Raw genomic sequence first — 21,758 nt, 5'->3', positions numbered from 1 at the left:
TGTGTACCCGTCAGACGGCGTTTCCCTCTGGAGTTTCCCAGTGTCATAGCGTAGTGCAGTAGTGTCTGTTACACTTTCCTAAAGGCGACAGCGGTCTCTTACGACCCCAGGAGCGCTTCTGTGGATACGTACCCTAGAACTGCTGGCTGTAGCGTCCTGTACTTAGTTTCCTTTACGGATGTGCCCCACATTCTATTAACTCTTAACAACAAATTGTAACAAAATGTCTTCCATTCGCCTTCCCAGCCACTGGCGTAAAGCGTTCGTCGCATATTGCATCGCTTCTTAGAACCACCTCAAAATATTTCAACGATGTGATCTGCCCCATAACTTGACCTGTGATCTCGTAATCGGATATTATCGTATTCCTTCTCTTTTTTATGGATATTATATTGCATATATCCCCATACACTGAGTTACCGCTCATTACACCCCGTGGAAATTTCGTTAGTCTTTCTGCAGTTCCTTTCAAAATGGTTCAAATGGCTCTGATCACTATGGGACTTAACATCTATGGTCATCAGTCCCCTAGAACTTAGAACTAGTTAAACCTAACTAACCTAAGGACGTCACACAACACCCAGTCATCACGAGGCAGAGAAAATCCCTGACCCCGCCGGGAATCGAACTCGGGAACCCGGGCGCTAGAACCGAGAACGCTACCGCACGACCACGAGCTGCGGACGCAGTTCCTTTCGATTGTCCGAGATAGTTTGCTGGAGACAACGTCGTGAGCGTGCTGTCTTACAGTGCTGCGGGTGCTACCTGACGGCTCGTTTAGAAGCACTGAGAACATAAGTGCTCGTCGTTACGCTTTCTTCGTGAACATGTGATCACACTTTCGTTCCTATAGAACATACAGTCGTTTAGATCGTTATCGGTTCTATTAGACAATTTTGTGTCGAAAGCCATTTGGAAAGGCGGTATATACTTTTTCCCTAGCAAATGTATAAGTAGAAACCTGTACTACCCAGACATGGTTTCTGTGAATCCTCTGTCTTTAAGAGGACTCGTATTTATTTATTTTGCTTGAACGTCATGATGTTGGAACTTGAAATTAGAAATCAGACCCTGCAAAAGATCGATGTTGCAAATATTGTTCCGTAAGTTTGGTTAATGAAAATGCAGATCTCTTAAAATGTAGGTAAACGTTGAGATAATGCGTGTAACATAGAGGGGGCGTATCCTATATGGTACGACTACTGGAGATCATTCTGAGCAAGCCTTGTTAAGTGGGACGACCATCCTGAAATCGGTATCTGGGGAGGCGGATGAATGTATCTTCGATTTTCTAGAAGGGTTCTGAGAAAATTAGCTACATCTGTAAACAAAATTTCGTATAAGATGCCAATGGTGCCAATTCTAGGATATTTCTGCATTTTTGACTGCTTATCAAGTAGGCACGACACCAGACCTCGAAAGAATTGAGACCCGAGCTAGTATGCCGGTATAACCCGGATGGCAGTGTAACATAAATCCTCGTCGAGCTTGAACGCGAAACAGTGGAAGAAAGGTAACACAATCCTCGCGAAACCTCGTGTAAATACAGATACGTGTACCCGAAGATGACTTGTGTGACCATTATGCTACCGCCAACATACTTCTCACATAGGGGCCACGACAGAAAGATGAAAAATACTACAGGCATACGGGCAGTCATTTTTCCCTCGCTCAGTACGCGAGTTAAATCGGAAAGAAAATCGAGAACATTGGAACGATGTATCCCCCGCCTACAGTCACTTGCGGAGTATTTAAGGCGATGTAGACACGGGTTGAACTTATTGCTTTATTTGTAAAGATGGGGTCACGCGGGGTATTCGCTGCTATTCTTCCTCAGTAGGAGAGCAGTATGTTCAACACTGCGATAGGAAAAAGTTGCTGTATACTAGTGTGACTTAGTACTGTATACTGATCACTACTTCCACCTACTTGTATATGGTATAGGTAAGATACTCTAAACTTGTACTTGTAAAATTTAACTATAGTCCACAAGAAGTTCGGTTCCAATTCCTTGTCCGCTATTCATTCTTTGTGTTTTTCGGTCCCGATTCATGGATCTGCTTCTGACACTCGTATTTCGAAACACAAACAAATAAACAAATACACAAAGGCAAGCGCGCGATGCTAAGGACATACATACGTTCCCATACACTACATTAACCAAACGCTACGGGATTCTTCAGCAGAAGACTCTATTCAGCATCACATATCGCAGAGAAGATGGCCTAGCTGGTTCTAGGCGCTTCAGTCCGGAACCGCGCTGCTGCTACGGTCGCAGGTTCGAATCCTGCCTCTGGCATGGATGTGTGTGACATACTTAGGTTAGTTAGATTTAAGTAGTTCTAAGGCTAGGGGAGCGATGGCCTGAAATATTAAATCTGCGAGAGCCATTTTGAAGATCGCCTAACATTAGAGAAGCTTTACACGACACTGCACGAAGCCTAATTTTTGAAGGCTCTTAATTTCAGCGTTGCGACTGATACACCACAGTCATTAACAGAATTCTTTAAGGTAGTGTTGAGGCGAAGTGTAAAAGTCAACAAACCTGAAGCCAGCGAAAATATTTCTAAATCTAATCAGAAGACTTTGATTATTACCTTTATTCAGGTAATTAGTTTAAATGTAATTTTTTATTTCTAGTTCTTTGCCGCGTCAATTTCATCATCTTATTGATTTTATTTGCTCTCATTTTTCTTCCTGCCATTCTTTTTTCGCTTGAAATCCGCCTGTGTTGCCTTTAAGCTGCAACCAAACGCCAACCAGAATTGCTGATCGCTTGGAAACGCGGCTACTAGTGGGAGGATAGTTTCAGGTAACCCGTGACAGCGAGAGTTACAGTTTGCTTCTAGCGCTGAAACTGATTTTTTAAATTATTTATTTTACCCTTCTTTTTGAGTTTGCTCGTAGAGATTAGCTTTCTGATCGCTGTGAACAAGAAGATTGATTTCGGTTCTGCCGCAGATTGTTGACCGCCGTTTTCTCGGTTACATTTCACATCACGAGGTTGTGGCTAGGTTAGGACAAGAGTTTAAATTCAGGGCTACAAATATCTCCCGCAGTTCGGACCTTGATCGTTAAAACCAGACGTCGACAGAGCGTCTTGCATTTCTGACATACCTCGCGGCGACCACTTCCAACATTGCTGTGTATGTACATGAACAGCATGTGTGAAACGACCACTACATTACTTCAGTGTCACACGATGAGCAAGCTGTTTCTTCCATTGGTGGCGGGCCCAAAGGCGCAGCTGTTGTTGGGGCAGGTATGATAATTGCTGCCCGCCAGGTGCTGGCTGTGCCGTGTGGGCAGCTGCCGCCAACAGGTGCTGCAGCAGCAGCAGGCAGCTGGCGGAACACATCACTGGCTCCCAGAGCTCTGACTGCCTCAAGGTAGCCGCCCGCTAGGCGCGCACCGAACCGAGTCCGGCGCGCGACGGCGGGCAGGCAACCCGGTCAGCTGTTTGTTCTGTACCCACATAAAGGAAGCCCACAAGATCACTCAACAAGGTTGCTGCGAACTTGACTTCCACCACGAGAATCATCTTAAAGAGCTTGCAGAATGCAATACTTACGGAATGCGTAAAAGCTACAGTTTTAAAAACATTTTGTTGCTGCAGATAAAAATATATTACCAAAAATCACGACACACTTCAAGCATGCCATTCGTTAAGTACCTCTGTGCGAAATTTAATAATGCAACACGACAGTGACAAAACAACTGTTCGATGTTGCCAGTTAAGGTCGAGCCGTACAGTCAATGATTATAAAATAATTTACTTTGTGTTTGCACAGTATGTCGATCTAAATCGACGTACACACTGCGCAAGCCAGCATATGGTGAATGACGGAGAGTACTTCGTACCACTGCAAGCAAGTACGATCCTCCAGCTTATCTAATCGTTCCTTCCAGGTCCCTATGCGAAATCTGCGATGTCAGCAATAGAATTGTACTGTAGTCAGACGGAAAAGCCGTTTCTCTTCTTTCTTTTTGCATGAAACACTACTGAGACAATTTAGACTCCGCAATACTCCCGTGTTGATTGAAAAGATCTAGCTGTACGACTCTGAATTGCTTCCATCTCTACCTTCAATCCGACCTGATGGGAATCGAACATAGGAGCGGTACTAAATAATGGGTCGCACTATTGTTCTACCAGGACACCCGCGATTGTTTAAAGAATCGAAATCCCACGTACATTCGTGTTGTTATTTTATCTGTGCGATAATATGTTTAATACGAGCCCTGTATTTCTCTTAAATAATGTAAGCGAAAAAATTGTCAGAAGAGAGTTCGCAATATATATAGTGACTGTGTATGTTTGGATGGATGTGTATATATATATATATATATATATATATATATATATATATATATATATATATATATATATATATATATATGAGAGACCAATCTCATTCCCTTGTAATATCTTGCTCCAAATCGCGTATATATATATATATATAATGTGTGTGTGTGAGAGACCAATCTCATTCCCTTGTAATATCTTGCTCCAAATCATTTTTTTTTTCAATCCTCTGCAATTAAGCTCTTGGTATCCTAATCATTCCAACTCCATGTCACACACTAACACTTCCCTTTCCCCTCTTCTCCTTCACCACACACAGTCTCAGTGTACTTTTCCGCAGATAGTCGACCCATCCTACGTGCACTGTCTCTCTTTCTTCCCGCACGCCTCACACTTCGCGTTTTGACGCAGTGAGAGCGTTCAGAACAGCCATCTGACGCCCGCCTTGTTTGTTTGTGCAGAGAAGAACGGGGTGCCGGACATGAAGACGCCCGTGGCGCGCAAGCCGGCGTCCCGACGCTCGGCGCCGGTCGCCACCCCCGCCAAACCGCAGCCTCTCAGGGGTGAGTACCGCCACCAGCTCTGCCGACGCTGCTGTAATATACTTCGTCTGTTTGCTTGGTAGTTCGTGCTATTGTTCTGCAGAATAACGACGTGCAACACAAGAACACTTGCCGTGCCATGGTGTGGAGGTGGATTTGAAAAATGATTCTACAAGATGGTTAAGAGTTCAGAGTCATCTGAACGTCAAAGTGAAACAGTAGCAGTTCATTGCGCTTTAGCATGTTGTGATGAAAATGAGAGGAAATATGTGAAATATGATACTGCTCGCCGTACTGGAGTCGGCGAAAGAAGTGGAGGAATTCTCACGACTCGCTAACATGTCATGTTAGGGCCGCTTTTGAAGGATCATGACTTGATACAGTGTTTATATGTTCTTTCGTTGAAGCTGCCAGTTTCGTCAGACCGACGATAGCCAGGACATGAGCCCTGCAGTTGTCTTTTCGTTATGGCTGAAAGTATGTCGTCGGATAAGTTGTGCTTTTAATAGAGTGAGACACAGCTACTGTGCCTAATCGTGATTTTTCAAAAAATATTTAAAATCTGTAACATATAGCCTCCTTAAAATAATTACATATAAGTGTAGCGTAATGGGCGAACAATACACACATTCTCTTACTTCTCTAATATTGGAATCAATTTTCGGCTTTGTGTTCGCTTCTGAAATAGTGTATCTGGATATATAGAACACTACTTTCCATGTAACGACATCCATCAGTTAGGATGTTGTTTGTGCCCGTTCTTTAGTTTCATTGCTATGAACCTTGTTTTGTTGCTGTGACTTTTCTTCGTGTGACGCCATTCCAGAGTAAATGCGAACATGTATCATCGCTGTCATATAGTTTGCATGTGACTTTCATCTTTTTCACTTGAACGAAAGTTTGTTACTTGCCTCAGCACCGTCAGATCGCCTCCATTAGACGTTAACTTGAATGTGGAACGTTGTTACTAACACTGCGACGTGTGCTGTCATGCAGCGACCCGTAGCGAAAACCAACTTGTTGAAACTCCGTAGCCCGCTCTACGACTGCGAGGCATTAATAGTCGCACACATCCTTTTAGTCTTCCTTGCCAATGGAAACAGATATACGGCAGTATCAGTTCTTTTCATGGTCTGAACGTCTGACTTGAAGAGTTGAGTGGCGCAAGATACATTGTGGAACATACATTCGGGAATATTAGTAACGTTCGTGGCATAAAACAATATTTACAATGTGCGAAGGGTCATAATCAATATGTTTTGATAAATTAGAACTTCCTTTCCATTGTTGACGCAATTATTTCCTAACGACAGCCCAGGTCCAAGTCCAAATCCTCTAAAAGACAAGTACATAAAGGAACTGTATAGTCAAACGTAGCCGGTATCGACATTAACAAGTAATTATTTTTTGGAATAATGACAAGAGGCGACGGAGGATAATCCACTACTGTTGCTTCAGTTTCGACTCGGTAGCGTCCTCGGTGACGTGGGGTTGACGGCTTGCTCGCAGACACGGGGTGCCTACGAGCAGTGTGTCCACATTGGGGTCACCTTCGGTTCGCCTCGGTTGGTTTGTTTGTCTCGTTGCCGTGAGAGACGACTCGGACGATCGACCTGCCCGCCTGTCGACCTAGAGCTGGCCGAGTTCCCCGTCAATACACACTCCAGATAGGAAATTTACTGCACCTACAACGTAATGCTTCAGCGAAAACTGTCGAGTTACACCAACACCGAAAGAGTTAGGTATTAATTGCAGTCCACATAGGTACAGTATGTTTCGATGTTTCATAAGGTTTTTCGTGTGTGTGTGTGTGTGTGTGCGCACGAAGCTGGATTGACGACTACATCTCTACAACTATGTTTTAACGACTGACTCAGAGCTGTCTGCATCGCATGCTTCGAGCTGTTGGCTTGGCTGCTTTCGCTATCGGGGTTGTAAGCAGACGTCAAAGCTATGATCATACGGAACGTGACAGCTGATGCTGACGAAGATCGGGGAGGGCCTTCGGCATCACAGCGGGGGATTTCCCGTTGCGACACGTTCCCGTGCTCGAACAAGGCATTAAATTGTCCCGGATGTCGCGAATGTGCTATGAAATGTTTACCAGTACTGTGCGGCATTGCTTAGACAGCTTCATAGCTTGAACCGAGGAGATGACGTATAGGGACACAACTTGCAAAGATGGAGTGCCGTAAGTTGCGATTTTTATATTACAAAAAGCGAACATGAAAATACGCTGTTTCAAGGCACCGACGTACCACATACGCACACACAAAAAACGCATAGTTATGGATATTGTTTGTCATAACGTCGGGAAACGGCACGTCAGCGTTGCTACCATGTCTGTAAGTACGAAGTCACACTAATACGACGGGGAGACAAACCTGTCACTCGACCTTGACGTCTAAGTAGACTGAAGATTTCAGTGTAGCTCGTATTTTATACGAACAGTTAAGCAGTGTGGCCTATTTCATCCATCATCAGACCAGCAAAGCCATAAGTCGGGTAGTAAACAAAACTAGATGCATTCAGTAGTCACTAATGAAAATGTTACTATTTAAAAGTTGCTACTAGCAAGAATGGAATTAGCGACACGGCAGTTAGACACAAGCGGCTCTATTAAAATGCTAGGAATGTTTCATATTTATCCTCGGTCTGCCGGAGTGGCCAAGCGCTTCTAGGCGCTACAGTCTGGAACGGCGCGACCGCTACGGTCGTAGGTTCGAATCCTGCTTCGGGCATGGATGTGTGTGATGTCCTTAGGTTAGTTAGGTTTAAGTAGTTAAGACCCATAGTGCTCAGAGCCATTTGAACAATTTATCCTCGCTGGATAATTTTTGCAGTCGATATTTTTTTCTCGAGTGTTACTGATAAATGCGTGATAGTACTTTAGGAAAGTGGTCTGAGCGCAGACGTTGAAATCGTACAAGTATTAAGCAATTCGAAGGACCGCACTGTGGATTACCCACCCCCGTCGGCGGGAACTGCCGTTTATATGTCCGGCCAGTCGTCCAGTTTAGGTTTCCCAAATACGAGGCCTATTTGGGAAAATCTCCGATCGGTCGCCGAATTAAAACTCCAGTGAAAATGCAGTGAAACTCGGCGCGGATGTGTTGGAGAGAGTCTCTCGCACGCTCGTCTATCGCCCCACGTCGCACTTTTCAGTTCCGAGCGCACAGTGAACACGTAAAGATACCTACAACAATAGTGCTCCCACCAAGAGTGAAGTCCTGCTGAGAGCCGCCTCCTGATTCATGCAGTCCACGTATCGTAACTGTCACACACTTCCGTCTTTATGACAATCCTCGACCACATGCTGCAGGTGGAACGACGATACTCTTGCGGCTTTCCCCATGCGAAGTGTTCGATGCCCCACCGTACAGCCCAGACTGGGCTCCCTCTGATTTTCATCTCTCTGTTCACATCAGCCGCTGGCCACGAGGACAGGATTTTGACACAGGCAACGCAGACCAGCGTAGGAAATTTGCAGAAGTCGCAGGCGGCTGTCTTCTATGACGGCATTGGACGGTTGGTGCCACGCTACGATGAATATTTCGGTGTAGGGAAGTAGCTGCAAGGTGTAGCTAAATGTGGCGAATAAAACATTTCTTATTCTCGCTGTGGTTTCCATTGCGTGACCCGTCGGAGGTCGGAAAAAAAGCCCTCCTATCTGTAAGACAAGAAGACGCGAAGGTTCGTTTGAGGACGACACGGGAGGCTTCTTTCTCTGTCCTCGCCCCTAAAGAGACCGCGTGGTTCGCCTCTAGTGAGGTGGTAGTCGAAAGGGTGGCAAACTCGTAGTCTATCTTTCGTCACCTGTCAAAAGTGCAGCGCGTGCTTACTCATCGCTGCGTCCGTATTCGGATGGAGTACGGTAACGGCGTCCGTGTAACGCTGGTAGCCGGACCGGGGCCCTGTCAGAAGCGGCGTGTGTACTGTGTGTGGTGCAGGCGCGGCCGCTCGGCTGCAGAGGAGAGGTGTGCAGTCAGGTGCCGGCAGCCAGCCAGCCAGCCAGCCAGCGAGCGCGGTCGGCAGACGCAGCGGCCGTAACGGTGCCCCAGCCATAGCCCGGAGCCTCTGGCCTCCATTCCCGGCGTGGGCGGACACCGCCTTCCCACGGGCGACGCCGCGGGACGCTCGGTCTGCCCTACTACTGCGGCGCCTTTCCAGGACACACCGCTCCCTCTCTCCTCTGGAGCTGCTACGTCTTCCGACAGCTACTGCCGCCTTCTCCTTTGATAACGATCATTCTTGAAAGTATTCACTCGTGAGCCATTAGTTGCAGGTATTAAAATTCACCTCTGATGCACTGTTTCTTCTTAATTCTCAAATTAACCCTACATCTTCAGGAATTTGACAAATAGCACAGCTGGTAAACAGTAAATCAGTGGCAGTTCAATATACAGAACTTCACCGTCAAGATCGAAAAAAGAAAATGTGAGAAACTGTGAAAGGAAATGGGCACTATAAAAATATACCACCTCAGGAAAACCACACCATATGGTAAAAAGCCATAAAATAAAAGCCCACTGATGATACTGCAACTGCCCTGAAACATGTTTGGGATAAAAAAAACAAAATTGTGTTTTGCTAAAGGCGGACTCCATTCAAAAACGTATGTAAATACCACCACATTAAATTTTGTTTTGGACAGCCCATGTATCAGTTCAAGTATGTCATTTTTGATTGGCACACACGCCTTTAATGTATTTATATTGGACTTACGTTGTCCTCCAGAAAACTGAACGAAAACGCGTTACGCATCGAATGCTTACATTTGTCAACGTGATTCAGTTCAATCAATTATTGACCGATAGTGCCGTAACGAGCCTCGATAAAAGCCATACACAGGCTGCCCCCTTCTAAGAGTCGTCAGGCGCATTTTCTCTGATGCTTTCGCAAAGTGTAATTGGAGCCAGCCCGAACAGATACTGCACGTCACGTCTTTCATGCGACTCCCAGCGTCGATGGAAAGCGTAGGTTTGTTTCACGTTCCAAAGAAAATATATTTCATTCTGAATTTTACGTGCTCATCCCACAGAGCGGTTCCAAATTACTGTAGTGATATACTTGTTTTATCGATGCGTATTGACAGTAGCAGTAAGACATGAGTAATAACCCACCAAGCATCAAAGCTGCTCAGCTGCTGCAGGAAGACGAGGTTATTCTTCGTGTTTCAGCGTCCCTGTTAACACACATCAATAAACCGAATATCGTACTCGACTAATTCGAAACGGCTCTGTCGAATATAACGTAAAACTCCGATTCAGGAAAGGATAGTTTGTAGCGGGAAACGCTTTCCGTCGAGGCACCGCATGAGAGAAGTAATGAGCAGAATTTGTCTGAGCTTACTGCAGCCTCACAGTGCGAGAACGAAATGGCAAATATTGGATAAAACGATAGAGAAAATGCACCTGAAGAGCTACAGCAGACATAGCTGGCATAAGCTCATTGGATTTGTTTTACCCATGTTTACGGATGCTGTGTTTCAGTGCTCATATCACTTGATAACGTCAAAGTCCACATTGTAATTGTCGGATGATCAATGTATATATGCAGTCACGTGGTACATGTGGTCATTAAAATACGACTCCTTTAAGCTGCACACAAACTTATTCTTTTTCTGTTAACGGTCGGGAACTAGTCATCATCGTGGAACTTGCTGTGGCATTAGCTGCGTCCAGGCAGGTAATATATACACTGCTCAGCAGCATCAATTTAGATTTGTCACAAGCGACTTGTAACACAACCGAATACGTTCATGGTAACAAGTTGACAGTATAATGTGGAATTGGCTGTTACTGTGTATTTACATGATCATTTTTCCAAGTTATTATGCAGCATAATTGGATAGTAGGGTGGCACTAATGAATGCCATTGGAAGATTTCCTAATGTGGCCTACTTTCTGCACATTGGCCAAAGAATAAGTATTTCTGCGACGCTTGCAGTTGAATATTACTCAGAAAAAGTAGTTAATGAAACTATGATGCGACAAACGTCCAAAAATGTCATTCTATATGTTGCGTGGTAGGTGCAATACTTTCCCATCACGGACCTCGTAACTGGAGGCTGGTAACCTATCTTATGACATGTATCTATACGTTTCACAGTCAGATTTTTGAAAACGGGCGATTTATATTTCTTCGTCGGTAGAGACACAGCCGTGTGTAACTTTTAATAATGCACATTCTGGAAGACGCGAATTTTATTCACTGTAAGATTTTCAGTTATCACCTCCAGAAGATAAATATATGTAATTTCCGTTTTGTTAGCACACGTATATGTATGCAGTTCCTGTCCACATTGAAATCGGCTCGCCACAGCACCGTATCATGCCGATGGGGTGAGACGAGGGGAAACGCTGCGACCTGCTCATAAGGTGCAGATGGGCAGCGGCTTTCTGCTTCGACTACCCTAGCGGCGTGCTACGCTTATGTGGCGGGAATATTTCAGTGCTTATTAGGGCAGCAGGCGTGCAACGACCAGACAACAAACAAATACGATTACGTAACTTTGTTTTTCCGACACTATTCCCAGAACTTGATGACTACCGTAGCTCTCACTGTGACGATGTTCTGATTCAAACGTCGACTGACGTTAATGTGCTAGGAAGTACTCAACGTCCACTGCCTGACAAAAGTGAAGCACCAATTTATTGGTATGATGTTGCAGCTTCCTCCTCCCCCCCCCCCCCCCCCCCCTCCCTTTTGTGGCGAGAATGGATGCAGTGATCCGGTTGGTAAGGGTATCATAAAGCCGTTATATACATTCCTCCTCTGAGGCAAGCTGTCGCAACTGGGCCTTGATTTCGTGGGTAATGCATCTGGAACTGAATTGACGTCAGAGTTTGTCCCATCCATCTCATGTTGGGGACATCCCATCCATCTTATATCGGGGACAGATCTAAAGTTCTTGCTGCCCAAGGGATTACCTTAACATCACCCAGACAGTTCATAGACACACGTGCCGTGTGCGGAGAACCGTTGTCCTGTTGTAAAATGGCACCACGATACTGTTTCGTGAGAGATAACACGTCAGGACCCAAGATGGTCGTGACATGCCTTTGTGCCGTCAGAGCTACCCCGATCACTACCCCCGTGATCCGAAGTGACACCAGTGGCTCCCCATACCATAGCGCCAGGAGTAATAGTGGTGTGCTTCCTCAAAATGTTGGAAGAATGGGACCTCTGCCGAGCTCGCCGCCATAATCGCCGGCGGCGTTCATCCGGGGTAGTGCAGAACCGCGATTCACCGCTGAACACAGTGCGACGCCGTTCATCAGCAGTCCACGGCACCGTTCCAGACGCAGCCGTTTGGGTTGCGGCGTTAACAGCAGACGACGCGTGGGATGGTATTTACGCACTCTGGCTGCTGTAGGGTGAGGTGCAGGCTAGAGGTTGAGGCTACGCAGGTAGAAAGTAAGGGGCCACGCGGAGTGGGCAGTGGCAGCGGCCGTATGCGCGTGGCGGCGTGTTGCGTGCGGAGCAGGACGCAGTGCGTGCCAGATCCGAGGCCGCGGTCGCAGCCGCGCGGGAATGCCGCCGCCTTATGTGGAACGCGGGCGCCCGCACCGCTTCCGCCCTCGGCGGCAGTGTGTGCACCGACTGCCTACAGTCCAACCATCCTCGCCGGTTAACTTCCTAACCTGGGATGCGGCAAAAAAGAACAACTTGAAGGTTCTTAACCGTACGTCACAACAGCCGCCTACGAGTAGTAGTCTTGTGGACTTTCAGAGCAGGGTATGACACACCAAGGATTGCAGGAATAACCGCACGGGTCTGGTCTTGAGTAATGTCAGATGAATGACATGTTGTAGTGTTGATGATCGCATCGACAACGAAGAAATTGAACAAAAGCTCTGGGTCAGTTTCACAAGTATGGGGCAGAGGAAGAGGGAAACTGCTTACTTTAGGAAGCGTAAAGGCATTCGCTATTAGTGATTTACGATACCACGGAAAAAGGAACACCATGGCCGGAAAAGAAATGGAAAGTGTCTCCTCAGTGCACTCGTTGTTAACTGAGGCTACTCTCACAAGTGGTAGCGGTTTCACGATGATTATGATCGGTTTGTGGGGCGCTCAACTGCGCGGTCGTTAGCGTCCGTACAAAGTCCCAATGTTTACGCAGTCCACGTTTTACACAGTCCAATCAGTCGCTGTCACGAATGATGACGATGAAATGATGAGGACGACGCAAACACCCTGTCCCCAGGCAGACAAAGTAGCGGTTTGATCAGTATGCTCCCAGATAACGGCAACGAAGGCCTCTGGCATGAATTTACAGATATTGAAATCGTTCTGGAATCGTCTTACCCATTATCGCTGGAGCGCTAAATTCATGGGGCTTTGTCGGCGCTAGCTGCAACGACCGCACATGTCAGTTGACAGAATCCTAAATAGGACTGTAGTCTGAAAACATACGCGTATTTAGTATTCCGCACTCGAGCACTTGTTTGAAATTGAATGCTATATTTCGGACCCTGTGTGTCCGTATTCATTGGTGCTAACATTTCTACGTCGTTTACATACCCGATCATCTGAATCATGTGACACAGTTCTCATCAATCCACCACTTTCCATATTCAAATATCGGTACTGAGCATACGATCAAGTGCATTTCACAAAAAGCTCTTGGACTCTCGTACATACTTTGCACGCAGTAACATTTGGTTTGGCATTTGGCAAGAAAGAAAAGCGGAACTTAAAACAGTTGTAGCCTTAGTATCGTTACACATAGTAAGTGAACCACAGATTTTTTTTTTTAAGTAAGCTGCTTCACCTAATTGTAGCCTGTCGAAGCAGGAAGTTAGATTATGTCGTTTGACACATGCATTTTTGCACATAAAACATTAATTCTGTAATTGAAACTTGTACAGAAAAAGGATTCTCGAATCGTGTTCCTCAGGTTTAATACTGTCGCTTGATACATTTGATGATGTCAGGCTTAATTTTTATTTTCATAATTTTTATGGTAGATATTTTTCTTACACTAGACTCCCATAACCCGCTTAAATTAGTATCTTACTAACCCGAGTCACAGGAATAAAACCCCTGCATTCTTTGTGACGAACTCCCTTTTTATTATTAATTTCAGAATTATGCGGTAACTTATCCCTTAGGAAAAAGTAACAGTATAAAAGGTGTTTATTAACTGTTGAATCATGTCGCCGTTGTGGCACTTGAGCAGGTACGTCACCAACCACATCTATGCAAAGAATCTGTCTCAAATGAAGCCAGGAGTTCAACGCTGAGACACGGTGTTAGTAAGCGCTGTACGACAGCAGCCGACAGTGTTCCCGTAGGACAGTTAGGTAGGTCGATAACAGTGATAACAGCACTGTTGAAATTATCGTTCACATTCAGCGCTGTCGTTATTGTTTTATTCTGAAGTACAGAACTCTCACAAATTTTGCAAAGTCCCGTATTTATTCCATTCGACGGCCGTATTAGAAGACAAGACAGAACCTTACGACTTGTACCTCTAGGACAGGCATCAGTGTCAAATAGCAGTAGATAATTATTGTAGCCACGAAAGTCGGGGATTTGAGTGTGAAGTTGTTAACATAAAAGGCTACTGACAATTATTGTCAAAGAAGCTACATCGATAGCGACTATTTTTAAATGAAGTTGGTACAGTAATTCATCAGGATCACAACTACTAGAATAACGACTGTTTAAAACGTAGTTCGGTATATTTTTGCGCTCGTTTAACTGTGTCTCGATGTCGCCATTGTCTCCTATCTTTGCCGTACTTGGATCAAGGCCGGCTCCTTCGAACGCTTAAGGAGCTGAAAGCAGGTAATGCTCACAAACTACTTCGGCGTGCAGAGGGGACACAGTTGTACGTTGTTCGCTAAATCAGTTACTTGTTTCTGCAGCAGGCTTTCTTTACTGTCTCCGGAAAATTTATCTTGAATCTTTTAATAACGGGCCAATCCAGTCCTCCTTTCCTCTCAAGCCATAGGTCGTCAAAGGTAAATCTCGTGGAGCAGTTGGGACATGGTAGATGTTCTACGTCCTGTACTTGCCTACAGTCGCGCTTTTATTCTAATGCGATTCAGTGTTCTCTAAATCTTCCAACTTCATGCATTGTCGCTGAACATCTCCTGTAAGGCGAAGAATCTGTTGGGGGGGGGGATTTAAATCTACTAAGTCCGCGTCAGTCGCCGCGCATGGAGTGACGCTGATCGAAAATATTATTTTGTACAATCATGTGCAATTCTTCTGCACTCAGAATCTGAAAACTCGGCTGCTTTATATATAGCTTTCAGAGTGTTTTGGTTTCATGCTTCCTGTTGTTAGCCTGCATGTGTCATTTAGATTAGTATGGACTTTCTTTGTATGTTCGGATATGCACCGTTTTGTGCGTGCATATTCCGCTGTAGAAAAGCAAAGTCCTTGGGCAGTTGTCCTTAATGCAGTTTGTCTGGCTTCCCATTTACTATTCATTTGTTCCTTAAATATGACGATCCTGGCGCCAATCCTTTGGCGGATCTTTTCGCGGTGGAATTTGCATGTCAGTGCTGTGCAGTCGAATCAGCAGGGTTTACAGTGTTGCTGCTTAATTATAGGCTGTGTAAAATAAGTCGACGGTAAGTTGGTGTATATGTCTGTATGTTAGTGGGTTGGCGTGAACTTCGGAGTGTCAGCTGTATTTTTTCTTTGAATAAACACTGTGGTCGAGCCACGAGGTGTCCGCTATTGCAGGGCCGGAGAAGGAAGTCCTCTGTGCGCATGCGCAACACTAGAACAGTAATAGCTAAGTGCTAGCGACAAATACCAGCCCATCTCGCTGTTAGGCGGTAATCTAGTCCACGCTGTGGCGTCGGCACCAGATTACGTGGCCACGAATTGTTTACTCGTCCTGGGGACGCTTGTAGTGTTTGGAAAGACATTGCAAAAAGTAGATTACTGGAACCTGACGAGATTACTGGTACAGGTGACGTAAAGCGATTGAAGACGTACCTCCAAATATTCCATACAGACATTGCTGTAGTTGACAACGCTCCACACCGCACGGTTCGAAGAAATGAAACTCCCATCCTTGTTTTCCTCAAAGAAAATAATTTGTCGTTGTAGTTGTAAACAATGCAGCAGTGATAAGAAGAGATGACAGAGAAAGAAATTCTAAAGGCATCCTAAGCACGTGTGCACTTTGGACTGTACTTTTCAGCAAGAACTCAACAAAGAAGAGCCAAATGGCGTTGTGTTTAGCACACTGGACTCACTTAAAATCCGTATGTGTTTCTTCCGTGGCTTCCCTAAAGTGCTTGAAGTAAATGTAGGAACGTGTTTTTTTTCAGCTATCAGACTCTCTCTCTCTCTCTCTCTCTCTCTCTCTCTCTCTCTCTCTCTCTCTCTCTCTCATCTCGTCGATAGCGGGACGTTAAACCCTGAAGTTCATTGCTGAAAAATTGGATAGTTCCTGTCCTACATCACTCTGAGCTTAGTCCAGTAACAATTATTTGCAATATAACCATACGAGAGAGAGTATCAGAAAAAATGTCAACAACCTTTTGTTGAATATTGGATTGTTAAACGAATTAGACCTGAAAGTAGCGATGAGGAAACATTCCAGGACACCGATGTTTCATCCAGAGAAAACGAACATCGATACGGCAACGATCTATCGATGCAGCTGACAGAATCACGGTTTACAGACATAGACAATTCTAGATTCCGTGATGCACTCAGTAGCAAGCGTTAATGATTGTTCGAGGATCAGTCCCATTTCTTACAAGAATGCGATGTCTACACTAATCTTTGTGAACCTCCAGTTAAATTTAGAATCTGTTTATTGTAGTACACTTTAAGGTACCGACCTAACACCGGTCGAAAATCGCGTAGGTTTTCTTTGTAAGTTGCAATTTTTTCGGCACAGGTCGACATCATGTGTGTTTCAGACAACCGATAATTATCTCAAGAGTCTGGTTCGTAAAATTATTCAAGCATTTTCAAAATTTTTCACGTTTTTGCCATCTTAACCATTAGAATCGAAATGAATACAGTACATACGGTGCATCACGTCAAGAATATTACCTGTTTTACCACTAACAACAACTCGACTAACCTTGGCGTGATATACCCTTTATTTGTTGCATTCACTGAGTTTGCAGGATATGGTGGTAGCCGGAATGCTTAAAATGCCACACGATCCTCCAACTAAAATGCGATTTCGTGGGAATATATATGCGATACCTCAAGTATTCTCTTCCTTGTCCAAGAAAAAGGCTCGCACAGTCATTTAGTAAGTTGCTCTTTTTTTAGAAAAGCTACAGTGTCCTCGATAATCGTTTTATTTTTGCCATCATTACTGTTCTATTTAGTATAGATTCGGGAGGTGGCAGTGAAAATTTCTAAAGGCTGTATCCAGGAGGAGGAGGAGGAGATTAGTGTTTAACGTCCCGTCGACAACGAGGTCATTAGAGACGGAGCGGAAGCTCGGGTGAGGGAAGGATGGGGAAGGAAATCGGCCGTGCCCTTTCAAAGGAACCATCCCGGCGTTTGCCTGAAGCGATTTAGGGAAATCACGGAAAACCTAAATCAGGATGGCCGGAGACGGGATTGAACCGTCGTCCTCCCGAATGCGAGTCCAGTGTGCTAACCACTGCGCCACCTCGCTCGGCTGTATCCAGTTATTGTTGATTCTATAATAAGCAGCGAGAGCTAGTGAAATAATTGGCGCAATATTGGTGACCCAATAATCAAAGACAGTAGTTGGGGAAGAAGAAACAATGTTTGTGTAAAAGTGACCTGCACACCCCATACTATTACGATCTGCGGACGCAGATCAGCCAGAAATCTGTTAAAGTGCGCAATGAGCGATCGAACAACTTAGCAGCTTAACTAATATTTGCGTGTTCTGGAGAGGAGATAAACTTGTTGGGCGAAGATTAGTAGCAGCCAGTTGCGGTATTGTTCGCCGAAATAATAATTAATGTAAGCGGCAAGGTTCCCGTTCCAACTGTTCACGTTTTCGGCACCCAAATTTCAGACTCGTGTAGCTGTCGCATGACGCCTGCACGGTCGCTAAGGTGCTGACAGGCGTGCTTTGCGGGATAGTCCGTCACACACTCACAGGGGCGACTCAAGCCATTCAACGTGTTTTTTTTCAACCGTACTACGCGTCATAAGCGCGCGGATGTGTGTGTGTGTGTGTTTTCAGAGATAAACAGCGACAGAGCGGAGTGACACAGTGGTAACACAAAGGACTTTATGTAGAAAGACGACAGTTGAAATCCCAGTCTAGATATAGACGTTCCGGTTTTCCACGATTCCCTAAACCATTTCGGAAAAGACCCAACTGGTTTCCTTCTTCAATCCGAGCTTCTGGTGCTTCTCTAATGACCGCTTCGTCTGCGAGACGGTACACAGTAATCGCCCGTCTTCTTACAGTGACTGATTTGCAGCAGACTGCTTACGTACACTCGAGAAAATTAACGCGTCTTAAGTCTTCTTTCTGGTTGAGTGATTCGGTTGCTAACTTCAGTAATCCATCATATTTGGAGAAAGCCTCAGAGAGGGAAAAAGAAATTTGTAAACGCTTGAAATTATAAGATCTTCCCAAATTGGGCTTGTCATGCCGCTGACCGCGGCACAGCGCCCTAGGCGGATAGAGTAAGATACCGAACATTAACCGCCGGCTGGCGCCAGTGGGTACTCATTTGGGGGCGATTATTTTCTCTTTCACCGCGTCGAAAGGAAAGTGGTTTCCGCAGGCCAACATTTCCCTGATAGCCGGTGAAACCTGTTCTGTTCTCTTCCGTAGCCTCCCGCGATTACCGACCGGATAGGAAGCGTTATTCATACGTGTGCGCGTAATGGATGTGCGAGAGATACGTAACAGCGTTGCTAATGCGAGCTACTCTCGTGACACTCGCTCCTGTTGTCCTGCATTTGTCGGCCCTTGTTTGGCGGCTCCTGTGGGGGAATACTAAAATTTCATGCTGCCGCCCGAGCACGGCAAGCGAAATTCTCAGCTCAAAAAATGGTTCAAATGGCTCTGAGCACTATGGGACTTAACATCTATGGTCATCAGTCCCCTAGAACCTAACTAACCTAAGGACAACACACAACACCCAGCCATCACGAACCAGAGAAAATCCCTGACCCCGCCGGGAATCGAACCCGGGAACCCGGGCGCGGAAAGCGAGAACGCTACCGCACCACCACGAGATGCGGGCTTCTCAGCTCATGTTGTGCAGGTAGCTTTATCTACAGATGTCACTTACGATTGTGTCAGTTAAGTACAAAGTATCTGGAAAGGAAGATGGCACGTGTTACAATAATACATTGTACGGGAGTTACTTCGAAAGCGGAGCTACTTTTTCTGAAACATGGGGGGAAAAAAATCAGAATTTACTGTGTGCAGTTTTCATGCTGCTTTTAGGTGATACAGATACACAGCGGATATTAATCTTCCAATATACTAGAGAGGTGATTAATGTAAGATATCGAAGATGGATGATCATAGTGCGTCTGGGATGTCAGGCTGGAACGTGACCTACTGAGAAAATGGTGCACACGTTATGGTCAGGTTCGTGTGAATTTCCCTATACAGAGTGCGCTTATGGAAATAAGTGCGTGTATTTTTCTCTCTCTCTCTCTCTCTCTCTCTCTCTCTCTCTCTCTCTCTCGCGGTGTGTTGATTCGTATTACATTTGAGGACGAGAATGAAAGATTATTATTGCAAGATAGGCATGAAGTGTCGTTCGATTTGATAGTGGGAGGTTGAGAACATTGTTAAACTTGCGATGTAGCTGAAAACACTCAAAAGCTAAAAGCCTCATTAAAAAAAGTTTTTATTTTCGTAGAGCAGCCGCAAGTGTACATGTCCATTTTTACAAAATGAAGAAAAACACAAGAATCAAATGTTACTGTTTATGACAGGCTTCTGAATGAAATAATTTCATTTTATGGCATACATCTTAATGATGGAAACAATATGTTACAACTATGGATAAGCACTCATGACGGCAAACAGGACTTGGCATTACTCACTTAAAACGTGAAAGAACTAAGATTGTCTTCCGCCCTCTATAGTCTGAATAAAAGTTCAGTGTACCACTTTATAAAATAGGAACCCAAGAAGTTAAAAAACGAAAAAAGTCATTAGGAAACGACTATCCGCTGAATTACGGAACGCCTAAGAAATCTTACAAAGTGGAGAAGGAAAGCACAGCGTGAGAGACGCTTACGAAGAATCCCGCCAGCAACCACCGTCTCGCTCGTCTGGCCATACTAACAGGAAAACTGTAAACAGCTGACGCGAGAGGCTAGTGGGAGCACGCACCACACGTGACGCACACACAGTGTTTACACGCAACTGTGGTAGGTGGAAGTATAAATACTCTCAACATCAGAGAGGAAGAGAACCTGTACGTGTAGATATAAAACAGAAACCGCCACATTAACCAGTTTTATAGAAACAAAATGATACCAGTTAAAATTATATTTGTAAGAGGAAATGTTGCAAACACGCACAAAACATTGAAAAGACCTAACTTACTCGGTGACTTGAAATATGCCGTAATTAGCTAAAATGTTACTGTTGTATGAATTAGTATGTTCGTTAAGTTTCACTGGGATGAAAGGGGAGACTTATTAAAGTTTCTATCCCTTCAAGTGGATTAAGTACGGACCCTTACCTACAATGTGCAAAACTAATAGATTATCGTTACCTTGTTGCATCTCAAGATGCGCGGTCAAAGGTGACGTGGAATTAGCGACGCCTTTATTTTCTTCAAATGTGTTATGAAAGTATCGTCCCGTTGGAACAACGTATCTGCTATTACACATCTGCCCTGCATTATAGTCAGTACGATATACACCAGAATTGGAAAGCGAACCTTTCTTATATATTTCACGATTTAGTTCTAATAGTTCAAATGGCTCTGAGCACTATGCGACTTAACTTCTGAGGTCATCAGTCGTCTAGAACTTAGAACTAATTAAACCTAACTAACCTAAAGACATCACACACATCCATGCCCGAGGCAGGATTCGAACCTGCGACCCTAGCAGGGGCCCGGTTCCAGACTGTATCGCCTGGAACCGCACGGCCACTCCGGGCGGCACACGATTTAGTAGCCTAAACTTTTCGATACAAAATAAGCCAAAACAATATTAGGTGTCAGAAGTTTTCTTACAATCTTGTCGGATACATGACCATGATACGGTAGCCTAGAGAACCATTATTGCTCTTCCGTTTACCTGAAGCGAGATTGGGGTGTTACGGGTACTTTCACTCGTATTCTCTTACTCAACTTGTCATTCAGAGTTGCAGAGTAACCATTCAGCAACCGATTCCCTATCATATGCCTCAGACGTCAGCGAAAAATTTAACCTCCTTTTTGAGCCCCCAACCCTTTTCCCCCCACCCCCCCACCCCCTCTCACCGCTTTCCATGAACAAGAAGTTGTTCCAAAACTGTAACTGCCTGAAAGCAACAGCTAGCAGTAGTTACCAGGAGGAAATAAGAGACGTTAATAGGTAGTTCCTTTACACTGGTCAAGAATTAATAGAAACCTATTACTAGAGAGGTGCGTTTTAACTATCCCTTTAACTATCCCTTCAACTATCCCTTTAACTAGGACCGGCATTGTCGAGGTATGAGTTTGGTAGCCCAGTCGTGCGTATATGAGAACCAGCAGGCATGTCGGAGATAAACCAGAGAAACATTAGGAGAATGACGATGGAGCTCTTGGCACGCAGCACACATTATGGGGACCAGAAGAGAGCCGCTTTAGGCGCCAACATCGAAGCTCTGGCTGCTACTGTCTGTCTGTCTATATTCGAATCCCGCTCCAGCTACTGCCGGGTCTGGGTGTTGATGAGTCCTCTCCATTTGGCTCGCTCCTCTCACCACTTTTCTTCCTCCACTTGCTGCCAGGTCACACCTCTCTTTTCTA

The 21,758-nt window shown here is 45.0% G+C and overlaps 1 protein-coding gene across 1 annotated transcript in view; it reads left to right on the top strand.

The window, feature by feature from the left end:
• Positions 1-21,758, top strand: part of LOC126278721 (microtubule-associated tumor suppressor candidate 2 homolog) — a 538,837-nt gene that overhangs the window by 381,693 nt on the left and 135,386 nt on the right. The window contains exon 8 of the mRNA XM_049978996.1: positions 4,768-4,869. Coding sequence (XP_049834953.1) covers positions 4,768-4,869 — 102 coding nt within the window. The remainder of the gene's footprint in view (positions 1-4,767; positions 4,870-21,758) is intronic.

The sequence above is a fragment of the Schistocerca gregaria genome, chromosome 6 (assembly GCF_023897955.1).
Source record: "Schistocerca gregaria isolate iqSchGreg1 chromosome 6, iqSchGreg1.2, whole genome shotgun sequence".
Lineage (NCBI taxonomy): Eukaryota > Metazoa > Arthropoda > Insecta > Orthoptera > Acrididae > Schistocerca > Schistocerca gregaria.
The sequence above is the reverse complement of the archived record's forward strand: the minus strand, read 5'-3'. Positions and strand labels throughout refer to the sequence as shown.